Raw genomic sequence first — 15,687 nt, forward strand, 5'->3', positions numbered from 1 at the left:
TTGCCAAACATGTCGGCAACTTGGGATATGAAGGTCCTCCATCTAATGTACTGTTCGATGAGATACTTCGCGGAGGCATTTTTATATAAACGTGTACTTAGCTCAATTACATTAATGATTGTGAGTTCCCCTAAAGGCACACACGCATTGGCGTCTATGTGCACGTGCATGACGTGTGATTCATGGATGATGTGAAATTTCAATCCGATTGGAGTAGGTTGGGTTTATCGCCGCTTTTACCAGTATTCCAGTTATATCACGGCGTGTCAGCTTAATGTGGCATTCGTGACCAACTCGTGTTATTCCGGGACAAGCCGAATAGCGACTTTCGTGGCCATATTTGCGATCGGATTCCGTCTTTGCGCAAACGGGCATACCTAAAACAATAGTCAACTCGTTGCGCAATGGTTCACACATTTTCCCCATATATACATAATATATATATTTCAGATGCAATTTAAAGCACATCGGGACGTGCGGAATTATACAGTATGATTTAACACATTTAACTTTTTCTTTGGTATATTTTTAGATGCAAGACATATGTAAAATCAAAAATTATTTCTGAGGGATTTTTTGACGAAGAACTTGAAATCATACGCGCTTTCTGATTGGTTTGTCGTATTTTCGCACATAACATTCATCATTTGGGGGACGAGTCTTCTTGCAGGTTACGGAAAGGGGCGAGTGGTGACGAATGCTTAATGTGGCAGGAAAGCCCGAAGTGATGCAGGTCTCAAACGTGAAACCCACGAGCACGGTATGGTGCTGAAAAACCTAGAAACAAAATCGGGGCGAACCGGGATTCGAACCCACAATCATAAGTTTTTGGCGTGCCCAAGGGACGCAACTCTGCTAAGCGAATCGCGGCGCCTCAGACGACTGGGCCACCCGTGCCCCCCGTTCAGATGCAACGGGTTTTTTGCATTAAACATTCAAATCTGACGTCCCCTACGCGGATTCATACAGTTTGTACAAAGGTTTTTCGATTTATACCTCAATGAACCGACAAAAATACACACTGTCAATCCTTAATTTCAACCCTTATACACGAAACATGAGCACTATCTGAGAAAACAGTGTTATCATAAATGTTATATTTGCCACACTCGTTTGCCAGAGTTTCAGGGTTCCATGGTTTATTTGTAACACATTTCTGAAAAGTGTATGGGTTGGTTGGTTGGTTGGTTGTTTAACGCCGCATTCAGCAATAATCCAGCTATATGACGGCGGTCTGTAAATAATCAGGTCTGGACCAGACAATCCAGTGATAAATATAATCAACATCGATCCACACAATTGGGATCGATGACATGCATGAACCAGTCAGCGAGCCTGACCACCCGATCCCGTTAGTCGCCTTTTACGACAAGCATAGTCACCTTTTACGGCAAGCATGGGTTGCTGAAGACCTATTCTACCCCGGAATCTTCACGGGACGGAAAGTGTATGGGACATGTAGGTAATAAAAATATGCCCTTCTGGGTAATTGAAAAGATATGCATTTCTATTTTTTACAACAATTGCTTATAACAGGTCACATTTGGCTCAGTAGGTCTTAAAATTCTCGACATCTTGTAACTTGTTCAGTTTAACAGCAAACATTGGTTGCCGAAGACCTATTCTACCCCGGATGTTCCCGGGTCTGCTACTGCTTAAGCAACAACAACAGCAACTGGTCCAACAACCTTATCATTCGTTTCCTTGGATACAGGAATCACAGGAAACAGGGCATCTATGGACTTTTTATTACATCCTGTTAGACCTGTGAAGATCCGGGGTAGAATAGGTCTTCAGCAACCCATGCTTGCCGTAAAAGGTGACTCTGCTTGTCGTAAAAGGCGACTAACGGGATCGGGTGGTCAGGCTCGCTGTCTTGGTTGATGCATGTCATCGATCCCTATTGCGTGGATGGATGCTCATAATATTAATCACTGGATTGTCTGGTCCAGACTCGATTATTTACAGACTGCCGTCATATAGCTGGAATATTGCTGAGTGCGGCGTTAAACAACCAACCGAACCAAACCAAAACATCCTGTTATGTGACACTTTCTTGAATGTCGCAGCGGCTCTGGAGTAAATCTGAAAGGAAGCCAGTTTGGATGATAGGTATTTCTGAATCACATCACTACATATTAAGAGGAATGTAAGTGAACTTGTAAAATTATTCAAATGTTTGTACATTTAAAAATTATACGTGACGTGTTGTGTAAATGTCCTACCTTAGAAGAGTTTTCCACCGACCTCAACTTCGCAGACTGTGAGAACTTTTTTATTGGGTTTTATGTATTGTAACAAAACAAAACGACCCGTTGTCGAGGGGTTGCAGGTCAGAACGTCAGGTCTTGATAGTTTTCCTTTCTTTTGTGCACATGTCATCGGTTGAGAGCTGTTGTTCTCGAAGGGGTTTTCTTTAAATACTAGGATTTCCAGGTCACGGAATTTGTTAGCTGTTATTACAATACAATACTATACCATTATGCATATCAGAAAATAATACACAAAGGTCAAAACAAGATCAAACTTGACAATTTTAACGAAAGATGTGTTGGATCCCACTACTAATTAACAATGGCCATAACTAGTCTTTTTCTTTGCATGTTTCTCTCAACTATGATGACATGAAAAATGTTGAAGTTAAAATATAATTTTCAATATTGCCGCAAGAACTGCACTTATTTGTTTGTTTGTTGTTTAACACCGTACTCAGCTATATATGACGGCGGTCTGAAAAATAATCGAGTCTCGACCAAACAATCCAGTGATTGTCATCATGAGCATCAATCCACGCAATTGGGATACGATGACATGCAACAACCACCCGATCCCGTTAGCCGAAAGAGATTTGACCGTCGTCGTAGAGCTGAGTGCAGCGTTTAGCAACAAACAAACAAATAAACTTTTGAATAATTGCAGTTCTGGCGGCAATAGTGAAAATCAGATTTTCATGTCATCATAATTGGGAGAAACATGTGACGTTTCAGCTTCAATGGTCCAGTGGAGGACCTGATGTTTACTGTGCCAAAAATGCAGTTTCGAATTATGGAGATCATGGCCCAAATGCAAGAGTAAAAAATATATAATTTAAAAATCAGAACATGAAATGTCATTTCAGATCAATCAGAAATTTCGGAATAATTGTCGTGAATACAGTTGTCTAAAATGGCTCCCAATGTACCTCTGGAACAATTTGGTAACTCATCGTTGGGACAAGCCTGTATATTTGAGCTTTGTTGGTCCAGTGGCGTCTGAGGAAATTATGTTTACATTGCGAGGAAAGGCATTTTGAGAGACATTAGGATTACATGTGAAATTGAGGTCGGAATGGTAAGTATATTGCTAATAATTGCTAGTGGCTGTAACAAAATTATTTTTTTCAAAATGGGTACTATAGCAGCGAAAATGCGATTCAAACCTGGTGAACAAGTACAAGGTGAAATCATTGGTTGAGGGGGTGGGACGCAATTTTGGGAGAATTTAAGAGGCTCTCACGTAATAAAGGAAACTGGTCTTGCTTCAACTGTCAATGAGTGAGGACCTCGAAGAATTTGCGATAAATGTGTTCCAAATATTTCAGCATCTACACTGTTCCCGACGTGATATTGCTGATTTGTGTAATGAGATATTGTGTCTTAAATAAATACATGTCTCCCCTAACGGCACTTGGTTTAATTCTAGCACATATTTTGTGTAAGCATTTATATTTCAGCATCTGCACTGTTACCAATGTGTGTTTGTTTGTCAAAAATGTGATTTATGTATCGAGATATAATGTCATAAACAAGAACATATCTCCCCTAACACCACTTGGTATATTCTATGTGCAACGTTTACGATATCATGCTATATAGATATAAAGAGATGTTTTTGAAGCACATACCGTGTCCACCCGTCCGTCCATAAAGGGTGACGTTATGTACATCATAGATATCCTGCAAGTCAACCATCCACCAAGGTCTCGACACAGACTTAGCGGAAGTGAAGCATTGACCTCGTCTGCGATAGCCGCCCTTGTTACCATCAACCACATGGTTAGGATTTGAATACTTGTCATAATCTGTACATCCGTATGTTGGTTTCCTTAGGGCCAGATTGCTGACGTCATTGGTCTTCACCAATATCGCTGCTGGTTGAATATTAGGCCATTAGAAAAATCCCTAAAATTTATTCAACCCGCACATTTTAAGGAACAACCAAATTTCTATCACAAATCATTAATTAGGGAAAGAAGATGTTATATAAAAAAAACCAAGACAAAATCAGATTGAAGACATTCTACAATGCCTTGTCAAAGTCTGCTCCAAATAACTCCCAATTCAGTTTCCCAGTGTTTATAGTTGTTGGGAAAGTACTACCCTGTTGCGAATCTAAACAAGATGTCAGCCTCCATGTCGTCTTCTTAACAGTGGAAAAATATTTTATTTTCTACTTTGTTGCTATTATGACTGAAAGTGAAAATCATCTAAATGGTGAGTAAAAGTTACAGTTTGTGTACAACATTTGGTACAAATGAATAACTATGTTGATCATTTTACTATTTATGATTCAAATGTTCACTAATGTTTGGTTGGTTTGTTGTTCAACGCCGCACTCAGTAATATTCCAGCTATATGACGGCGGTCTGTAAATACTCGCGTCTGGACCAGACAATCCAGTGATTAATATCATGAGCATCAATCCACGCAATTGTTTGTTTCACGCTCCACTCAGCAACATTAGTTATATGACGGCGGTCTGTAAATAATCGAGTCTGGACCAGACAATCCAGTGATTGACACCATGTGCATCGATCCACGTACATGTAACTGGGATCGATGACATGCCTGACAATCCGATCCCGTTAGTCGCCTCTTAAGACAAGCATAGTCGCCTGTAAGGCAAGCATGGGTTGCTGAAGAGCTATTTCACCCCGGATCTTCACGGTTCCATTAGGACAAAGGTTTGGCATCTTAACATGTGGGACAAATGTCATACAATCACAATAATAAAATACTCACATTAACAGGCACATTTCTTTTCAAATATATAACACTGTTTTAATGAGCTTAACATTCTTCGTTTTAATAGCATGATAGATGCACTGAATAACCGTATTTCTTAGTTCGAGTACAGAATATGTAGATATAAATATATCTTTAATAGCTCAAGTTTTTCACAAGGCACACTAAGGAAACCTGTGATAACGTTTCTTTACCTGTTTGTGTCCTGCATCAACAGTTAAACCCCCAACATCCCCTGTGTAATGCATCAAACACAAGACTAATCCCTCAACAAGGAAGAGATTTATACCATATAACACAATGAAACTATCACATAAAATTAAACATTTAACATGCATATTGAATTGTGTAGTTTATGCTTTGTTCGCTAGGTGTGCAAAGTCCTACACATAGTGCTAGTCTTTCTAGGGTTATGTGATTACACACAATAAAGTGGAATTCAGCTTGAATAAAACAAAGTCGAAACGAAAATAAAAATAGAACTTATACAGAGGAATTTTCGTCAAATTTATTATTCTACTGGAGCCGTGTTGTGTTGTTTCATGAAAAAACACAAAATAGTTGATATATTTAAAATTATAGATTACTCAGCTCACATACAGACGAGTTACGTTGTTCGCTGTTAATGCCTTATACTTATGTTTCAATAAGCATTCTCTGTCAATGGGATGGATCCGAAATGCACCCACTAGATTCCCACTTCCATGCCACTGACACGTTATACAACACAACATACCGATATTCTGAACACATATTTTAGCAAGTGAGTCGCTGTTTCCATTTCCTACCTTTCCTTCCATTGAAGAGTTTTCCACCGACCTCAACTTCGCAGACTGTGAGAACTTTTTTGTTGGGTTTTATGTATTGTAACAAAACAAAACGACCCGTTGTCGAGGGGTTGCAGGTCAAAACGTCAGGTCTTGATAGTTTTCCTTTCTTTTGTGCACATGTCATCGGTTGAGAGCTGTTGTTCTCGAAGGGGTTTTCTTTAAATACTAGGATTTCCAGGTCACGGAATTTGTTAGCTGTTATTACAATACAATACTATACCATTATGCATATCAGAAAATAATACACAAAGGTCAAAACAAGATCAAACTTGACAATTTTAACGAAAGATCTGTTGGATCCCACTACTAATTAACAATGGCCATAACTAGTCTTTTTCTTTGCATGTTTCTCTCAACTATGATGACATGAAAAATGTTGAAGTTAAAATATAATTTTCAATATTGCCGCAAGAACTGCACTTATTTGTTTGTTTGTTGTTTAACACCGTACTCAGCTATATATGACGGCGGTCCGAAAAATAATCGAGTCTCGACCAAACAATCCAGTGATTGTCATCATGAGCATCAATCCACGCAATTGGGATACGATGACATGCAACAACCACCCGATCCCGTTAGCCGAAAGAGACTTGACCGTCGTCGTAGAGCTGAGTGCAGCGTTTAGCAACAAACAAACAAATAAACTTTTGAATAATTGCAGTTCTGGCGGCAATAGTGAAAATCAGATTTTCATGTCATCATAATTGGGAGAAACATGTGACGTTTCAGCTTCAATGGTCTAGTGGAGGACCTGATGTTTACTGTGTCAAAAATGCTGTTTCGAATTATGGAGATCATGGCCCAAATGCAAGAGTAAAAAATATATAATTTAAAAATCAGAACATGAAAAGTCATTTCAGATCAATCAGAAATTTCGGAATAATTGTCGTGAATACAGTTGTCTAAAATGGCTCCCAATGTACCTCTGGAACAATTTGGTAACTCATCGTTGGGACAAGCCTGTATATTTGAGCTTTGTTGGTCCAGTGGCGTCTGAGGAAATTATGTTTACATTGCGAGGAAAGGCATTTTGAGAGACAATAGGATTACACGTGAAATTCAGGTCGGAATGGTAAGTATATTGTTAATAAGTGCTAATGGCTGTAACAAAATTATTTTTTTCAAAATGGGTACTATAGCAGCGAAAATGCGATTCAAACCTGGTGAACAAGTACGAGGTGAAATCATTGGTTGAGGAGATGGGACGCAATTTTCGGAGAATTTAAGAGGCCCTCACGTAATAAAGGAAACTGGTCTTGCTTCAACTGTCAATGAGTGAGGACCTCGAAGAATTTGCGAAAAATGTGTTCCAAATATTTCAGCATCTACACTGTTCCCGACGTGATATTGCTGATTTGTGTAATGAGATATTGTGTCTTAAATAAATACATGTCTCCCCTAACGGCACTTTGTTTAATTTTAGCACATACTTTGTGTAAGCATTTATATTTCAGCATCTGCACTGTTACCAATGTGTGTTTGTTTGTCAAAAATGTGATATATGTATCGAGATATAATGTCATAAACAAGAACATATCTCCCCTAACACCACTTGGTATATTCTATGTGCAACGTTTACAATTTGATGCTATATAGATATAAAGAGATGTTTTTGAAGCACATACCGTGTCCACCCGTCCGTCCATAAAGGGTGACGTTATGTACATCATAGATATCCTGCAAGTCAACCATCCACCAAGGTCTCGACACAGACTTAGCGGAAGTGAAGCATTGACCTCGTCTGCGATAGCCGCCCTTGTTACCATCAACCACATGGTTAGGATCTGAATACTTGTCATAATCTGTACATCCGTATGTTGGTTTCCTTAGGGCCAGATTGCTGACGTCATTGGTCTTCACCAATATCGCTGCTGGTTGAATATTAGGCCATTAGAAAAACCCCTAAAATTTATTCAACCCGCACATTTTAAGGAACGACCAAATTTCTATCACAAATCATTAATTAGGGAAAGAAGATGTTATATAAAAAAAACCAAGACAAAATCAGATTGAAGAAATTCTACAATGCCTTGTCAAAGTTTGCTCCAAATAACTCCCAATTCAGTTTCCCAGTGTTTATAGTTGTTGGGAAAGTGCTACCCTGTTGCGAATCTAAACAAGATGTCAGCCTCCATGTCGTCTTCTTAACAGTGGAATAATATTTTATTTTCTACTCTGTTGCTATTATGACTGAAAGTGAAAATCATCTAAATGGTGAGTAAAGTTACAGTTTGTGTACAACATTTGGTACAAATGAATAACTATGTTGATCATTTTACTATTTATGATTCAAATGTTCACTAATGTTTGGTTGGTTTGTTGTTCAACGCCGCACTCAGTAATATTCCAGCTATATGACGGCGGTCTGTAAATACTCGCGTCTGGACCAAAAAATCCAGTGATTAATATCATGAGCATCAATCCACGCAATTGTTTGTTTAACGCTGCAATCAGCAACATTAGTTATATGACGGCGGTCTGTAGTAATCGAGTCTGGACCAGACAATCCAGTGATTGACACCATGTGCATCGATCCACGTACATGTAACTGGGATCGATGACATGCCTGACAATCCGATCCCGTTAGTCGCCTCTTAAGACAAGCATAGTCGCCTTTAAGGCAAGCATGGGTTGCTGAAGAGCTATTTCACCCCGGATCTTCACGGTTCCATTAGGACAAAAGTTTGGGATCTTAACAGGTGGGACAAATGTCATACAATCACAATAATAAAATACTCACATTAACAGGCACATTTCTTTTCAAATATATTACAATGTTTTAATGAGCTGAACATTCTTTGTTTTAATAGCATGATAGATGCACTGAATAACCGTATTTCTTGGTTCGAGTACAGAATATGTAGATATAAATATATCTTTAATAGCTCAAGTTTTTCACAAGGCACACTAAGGAAACCTGTGATAACGTTTCTTTACCTGTTTATGTCCTGCATCAACAGTTAAACCCCCAACATCCCCTGTGTAATGCATCAAACACAAGACTAATCCCTCAACAAGGAAGAGATTTATACCATATAACACAATGAAACTACCACATAAAATTTAACATTTAACATACTTATTGAATTGTGTAGTTTATGCTTTGTTCGCTAGGTATGCAAAGTCCTACACATAGTGCTAGTCTTTCTGGGGTTATGTGATTACACACAATAAAGTGGAACTCAGCTTTAATAAAACAAAGTCGAAACGAAAATACAAATTGAACTTATACAGAGGAATTTTCGTCAAATTTATTATTCTACTGGAGCCGTGTTGTGTTGTTTCATGAAAAACACAAAATTGTTGATATATTTAAAATTATAGATTACTCAGCTCACATACAGACGAGTTACGTTGTTCGCTGTTAATGCCTTATACTTATGTTTCAATAAGCATTCTCTGTCAATGGGATGGATCCGAAATGCACCCACTAGATTCCCACTTTCATGCCACTGACACGTTATACAACACAACATACCGATATTCTGAACACATATTTTAGCAAGTGAGTCGTTGTTTCCATTTCCTACCTTTCCTTCCTTTGAAGAGTTTACCACCGACCTCAACTTCGCAGACTGTGAGAACTTTTTTGTTGGGTTTTATGTATTGCAACAAAACAAAACGACCCGTTGTCGAGGGGTTGCAGGTCAGAACGTCAGGTCTTGATAGTTTTCCTTTCTTTTGTGCACATGTCATCGGTTGAGAGCTGTTGTTCTCGAAGGGGTTTTCTTTAAATACTAGGATTTCCAGGTCACGGAATCTGTAAGCTGTTATTTCAATGCAATACTATACCATTATGTATATCAGAAAATAATACACAAAGGACAAAAAACAAGATCAAACTTGACAATTTTAACGAAAGATGTGTTGGATCCCACTACTAATTAACAATGGACATAACTAGTCTTTTTCTTTGCATGTTTCTCTCAACTATGATGACATGAAAAATGTTGAAGTTAAAATATAATTTTCAATATTGCCGCAAGAACTGCACTTATTTGTTTGTTTGTTGTTTAACACCGTACTCAGCTATATATGACGGCGGTCTGAAAAATAATCGAGTCTCGACCAAACAATCCAGCGATTGTCATCATGAGCATCAATCCACGCAATTGGGATACGATGACATGCAACAACCACCCGATCCCGTTAGCCGAAAGAGACTTGACCGTCGTCGTAGAGCTGAGTGCAGCGTTTAGCAACAAACAAACAAATAAACTTTTGAATAATTGCAGTTCTGGTGGCAATAGTGAAAATCAGATTTTCATGTCATCTTAATTCGGAGAAACATGTGACGTTTCAGCTTCAATGGTCCAGTGGAGGACATGATGTTTACAGTGCCAAAAATGCTGTTTCGAATTATGGAGATCATGGCCCAAATGCAAGAGTAAAAAGTATATAATTTAAAAATTGGAACATGACAAGTCATTTCAGATCAATCAGAAATTTCGGAATAATTGTCGTGAATACAGTTGTCTAAAGTGGCTCCCAATGTACCTCTGGAACAATTTGGTATCTCATCTCATCGTTGGGACAAGCCTGTATATTTGAGCTTTGTTGGTCCAGTGGCGTCTGAGGAAATTATGTTTACATTGCGAGGAAAAGAATTTTGAGAGACAATAGGATTACATGTGAAATTGAGGTCGGAATGGTAAGTATATTGTTAATAATTGCTAGTGTCTGTAACAAAATTCTTTTTTTTTCAAAATGGGTACTATAGCAGCGAAAATGCGATTCAAACCTGGTGAACAAGTACGAGGTGAAATCATTGGTTGAGGAGATGGGACGCAATTTTGGGAGAATTTAAGAGGCCCTCACGTAATAAAGGAAACTGGTCTTGCTTCAACTGTCAATGAGTGAGGACCTCGAAGAATTTGCGAAAAATGTGTTCCAAATATGTCAGCATCTACACTGTTCCCGACGTGATATTGCTGATTTGTGTAATGAGATACTGTGTCTTAAATAAGTACATGTCTCCCCTAACGGCACTTGGTTTATTTTTTAGCACATACTGTGTGTAAGCATTTATATTTCAGCATCTGCACTGTTACCAATATGTGTTTGTTTGTCAAAAATGTGATTTATGTATCGAGTTATAATGTCATAAACAAGAACATATCTCCCCTAACACCACTTGGTATATTCTATGTGCAACGTTTACGATAGCATGCTATATAGATATAATGAGATGTTTTTCAAGCACATACCGTGTCCACCCGACCGTCCATAAAGGGTGACGTTATGTACATCATAGATATCCTGCAAGTCAACCATCCACCAAGGTCTCGACACAGACTTAGCGGAAGTGAAGCATTGACCTCGTCTGCGATAGCCGCCCTTGTTACCATCAACCACATGGTTAGGATTTGAATACTTGTCATAATCTGTACATCCGTATGTTGGTTTCCGTAAGGCCAGATTGCTGACGTCATTGGTCTTCACCAATATCGCTGCTGGTTGAATATTAGGCCATTAGAAAAATCCCTAAAATTTATTCAACCCGCACATTTTAAGGAACAACCAAATTTCTATCACAAATCATTAATTAGGGAAAGGAGATGTTATATAAAAAAAACCAAGACAAAATCAGATTGAAGAAATTCTACAATGCCTTGTCAAAGTTTGCTCCAAATAACTCCCAATTCAGTTTCCAAGTGTTTATAGTTGTTGGGAAAGTACTACCCTGTTGCGAATCTAAACAAGATGTCAGCCTCCATGTCGTCTTCTTAACAGTGGAAAAATATTTTATTTTCTACTTTGTTGCTATTATGACTGAAAGTGAAAATCATCTAAATGGTGAGTAAAAGTTACAGTTTGTGTACAACGTTTGGTACAAATGAATAACTATGTTGATCATTTTACTATTTATGATTCAAATGTTCACTAATGTTTGGTTGGTTTGTTGTTCAACGCCGCACTCAGTAATATTCCAGCTATATGACGGCAGTCTGTAAATACTCGCGTCTGGACCAGAAAATCCAGTGATTAATATCATGAGCATCAATCCACGCAATTGTTTGTTTCACGCTCCACTCAGCAACATTAGTTATATGACGGCGGTCTGTAAATAATCGAGTCTGGACCAGACAATCCAGTGATTGACACCATGTGCATCGATCCACGTACATGTAACTGGGATCGATGACATGCCTGACAATCCGATCCCGTTAGTCGCCTCTTAAGACAAGCATAGTCGTCTTTAAGGCAAGCATGGGTTGCTGAAGAGCTATTTCACCCCGGATCTTCACGGTTCCATTAGGACAAAGGTTTGGGATCTTAACAGGTGGGACAAATGTCATACAATCACAATAATAAAATACTCACATTAACAGGCACATTTCTTTTCAAATATATAACAATGTTTTAATGAGCTTAACATTCTTTGTTTTAATAGTATGATAGATGCACTGAATAATCGTATTTCTTAGTTCGAGTACAGAATATGTAGATATAAATATATCTTTAATAGCTCAAGTTTTTCACAAGGCACACTAAGGAAACCTGTGATAACGTTTCTTTACCTGTTTATGTCCTGCATCAACAGTTAAACCCCCAACATCCCCTGTGTAATGCATCAAACACAAGACTAATCCCTCAACAAGGAAGAGATTTATACCATATAACACAATGAAACTATCACATAAAATTTAACATTTAACATACTTATTGAATTGTGTAGTTTATGCTTTGTTCGCTAGGTGTGCAAAGTCCTACACATAGTGCTCTTCTTTCTGGGGTTATGTGATTACACACAATAAAGTGGAACTCAGCTTTAATAAAACAAAGTCGAAACGAAAATAAAAATAGAACTTATACAGAGGAATTTTCGTCAAATTTATTATTCTACTGGAGCCGTGTTGTGTTGTTTCATGAAAAACACAAAATTGTTGATATATTTAAAATTATAGATTACTCAGCTCACATACAGACGAGTTACGTTGTTCGCTGTTAATGCCTTATACTTATGTTTCAATAAGCATTCTCTGTCAATGGGATGGATCCGAAATGCACCCACTAGATTCCCACTTTCATGCCACTGACACGTTATACAACACAACATACCGATATTCTGAACACATATTTTAGCAAGTGAGTCGTTGTTTCCATTTCCTACCTTTCCTTCCTTTGGAGAGTTTACCACCGACCTCAACTTCGCAGACTGTGAGAACTTTTCTGTTGGGTTTTATGTATTGCAACAAAACAAAACGACCCGTTGTCGAGGGGTTGCAGGTCAGAACGTCAGGTCTTGATAGTTTTCCTTTCTTTTGTGCACATGTCATCGGTTGAGAGCTGTTGTTCTCGAAGGGGTTTTCTTTAAATACTAGGATTTCCAGGTCACGGAATCTGTAAGCTGTTATTACAATGCAATACTATACCATTATGCATATCAGAAAATAATACACAAAGGACAAAAAACAAGATCAAACTTGACAATTTTAACGAAAGATGTGTTGGATCCCACTACTAATTAACAATGGCCATAACTAGTCTTTTTCTTTGCATGTTTCTCTCAACTATGATGACATGAAAAATGTTGAAGTTAAAATATAATTTTCAATATTGCCGCAAGAACTGCACTTATTTGTTTGTTTGTTGTTTAACACCGTACTCAGCTATATATGACGGCGGTCTGAAAAATAATCGAGTCTCGACCAAACAATCCAGCGATTGTCATCATGAGCATCAATCCACGCAATTGGGATACGATGACATGCAACAACCACCCGATCCCGTTAGCCGAAAGAGACTTGACCGTCGTCGTAGAGCTGAGTGCAGCGTTTAGCAACAAACAAACAAATAAACTTTTGAATAATTGCAGTTCTGGCGGCAATAGTGAAAATCAGATTTTCATGTCATCATAATTGGGAGAAACATGTGACGTTTCAGCTTCAATGGTCCAGTGGAGGACATGATGTTTACAGTGCCAAAAATGCTGTTTCGAATTATGGAGATCATGGCCCAAATGCAAGAGTAAAAAGTATATAATTTAAAAATTGGAACATGACAAGTCATTTCAGATCAAACAGAAATTTCGGAATAATTGTCGTGAATACAGTTGTCTAAAGTGGCTCCCAATGTACCTCTGGAACAATTTGGTATCTCATCGTTGGGACAAGCCTGTATATTTGAGCTTTGTTGGTCCAGTGGCGTCTGAGGAAATTATGTTTACATTGCGAGGAAAAGAATTTTGAGAGACAATAGGATTACATGTGAAATTCAGGTCGGAATGGTAAGTATATTGCTAATAATTGCTAGTGTCTGTAACAAAATTCTTTTTTTTCAAAATGGGTACTATAGCAGCGAAAATGCGATTCAAACCTGGTGAACAAGTACGAGGTGAAATCATTGGTTGAGGAGATGGGACGCAATTTTCGGAGAATTTAAGAGGCCCTCACGTAATAAAGGAAACTGGTCTTGCTTCAACTGTCAATGAGTGAGGACCTCGAAGAATTTGCGATAAATGTCTTCCAAATATTTCAGCATCTACACTGTTCCCGACGTGATATTCCTGATTTGTGTAATGAGATATTGTGTCTTAAATAAGTACATGTCTCCCCTAACGGCACTTGGTTTATTTCTAGCACATACTGTGTGTAAGCATTTATATTTCAGCATCTGCACTGTTACCAATGTGTGTTTGTTTGTCAAAAATGTGATTTATGTATCGAGTTATAATGTCATAAACAAGAACATATCTCCCCTAACACCACTTGGTATATTCTATGTGCAACGTTTACGATAGCATGCTATATAGATATAATGAGATGTTTTTCAAGCACATACCGTGTCCACCCGTCCGTCCATAAAGGGTGACGTTATGTACATCATAGATATCCTGCAAGTCAACCATCCACCAAGGTCTCGACACAGACTTAGCGGAAGTGAAGCATTGGCCTCGTTTGCGATAGCCGCCCTTGTTACCATCAACCACATGGTTAGGATTTGAATACTTGTCATAATCTGTACATCCGTATGTTGGTTTCCGTAAGGCCAGATTGCTGACGTCGTCTTCTTAACAGTGGAAAAATATTTTATTTTCTACTTTGTTGCTTCATCACCCCTGATTCCCTGGTCTTACAAAAGACAAAGCTAACATGCAAGTTTTTTCAGTTTAACTGAAAGAGTTTTGTTTAATGCTGCTGTCAACATTATTTCAGTTTGACACAGGTTGATGCCTCAATTACCTCATTGGTGAAACCCATAAGCTCCCATACGTAGCCGATAAACCGGGAACAGAATCAAGACGAATCTGGAATCCCCTAATTTCTGTGCCTTCATGGCCTTGTCAACATCAGAGGTGATGTCTATTGTGTCATTTATTATTCTACTGAAGCCGTTTTAGATCGTTTCATGAAAAAGCTCAAAATAGTTAATATATTTAAAATGACAGAATACTCAAGTCTTACATATATAGACGAGTAACGTTGTTCGCTGTTAATGCCTTATACTTATGTTTCAAAAAGCATTTTTCGTCAATGGGATGGATCCAATATGCATCCACTACTTTCACAAGTTCACGTGACTGACACGTTACACAATACAACATACCGATATTCGGAACACTTATTTGAGCGAGTGAATCGCTTTGTCAAAATCTTAGCCATAAAGCTCCAAGATAAATATATTTTTAAAAAACATGTTAAATTATTGTGAGATGAAATGGGGTTTAGTGCTCGCTTGTATAGAGACGTGCAATACACATTGGTTTGGTTGGTTTGTTGTTTAACGCCGCACTCAACAATATTCCAGCTATATGACGGCGGTCTGTAAATAATCGAGTCATTGGGATCGATGGGATCGATGTCATGCATCAACCAAGTCAGCGAGGCTGACCACCCGATCCCGTTAGTCGC

General features: G+C 38.3%; 1 protein-coding gene across 1 annotated transcript; it reads right to left on the reverse strand.

Annotated features, from left to right (window-relative positions):
• Positions 1-1,953: 1,953 nt before the first annotated feature.
• Positions 1,954-14,829, reverse strand: LOC124112633. The gene is made up of 9 exons (XM_048391690.1): positions 14,618-14,829; positions 12,948-13,184; positions 11,041-11,286; positions 9,364-9,600; positions 7,459-7,704; positions 5,792-6,028; positions 3,884-4,129; positions 2,226-2,453; positions 1,954-2,085 (listed from the first exon to the last, which is right to left on the reverse strand). Exons 1-8 carry the CDS (start codon positions 14,682-14,684, stop codon positions 2,227-2,229), a joined length of 1,743 nt encoding a protein of 580 aa, XP_048247647.1. The 5' UTR covers positions 14,685-14,829; the 3' UTR covers positions 1,954-2,085; position 2,226.
• Between the last annotated feature and the right edge of the window lie 858 nt (positions 14,830-15,687).

This window comes from Haliotis rufescens, unplaced genomic scaffold (genome assembly GCF_023055435.1).
Source record: "Haliotis rufescens isolate VD_foot unplaced genomic scaffold, xgHalRufe1.0.p SCAF_95, whole genome shotgun sequence".
Taxonomy (NCBI): domain Eukaryota; kingdom Metazoa; phylum Mollusca; class Gastropoda; order Lepetellida; family Haliotidae; genus Haliotis; species Haliotis rufescens.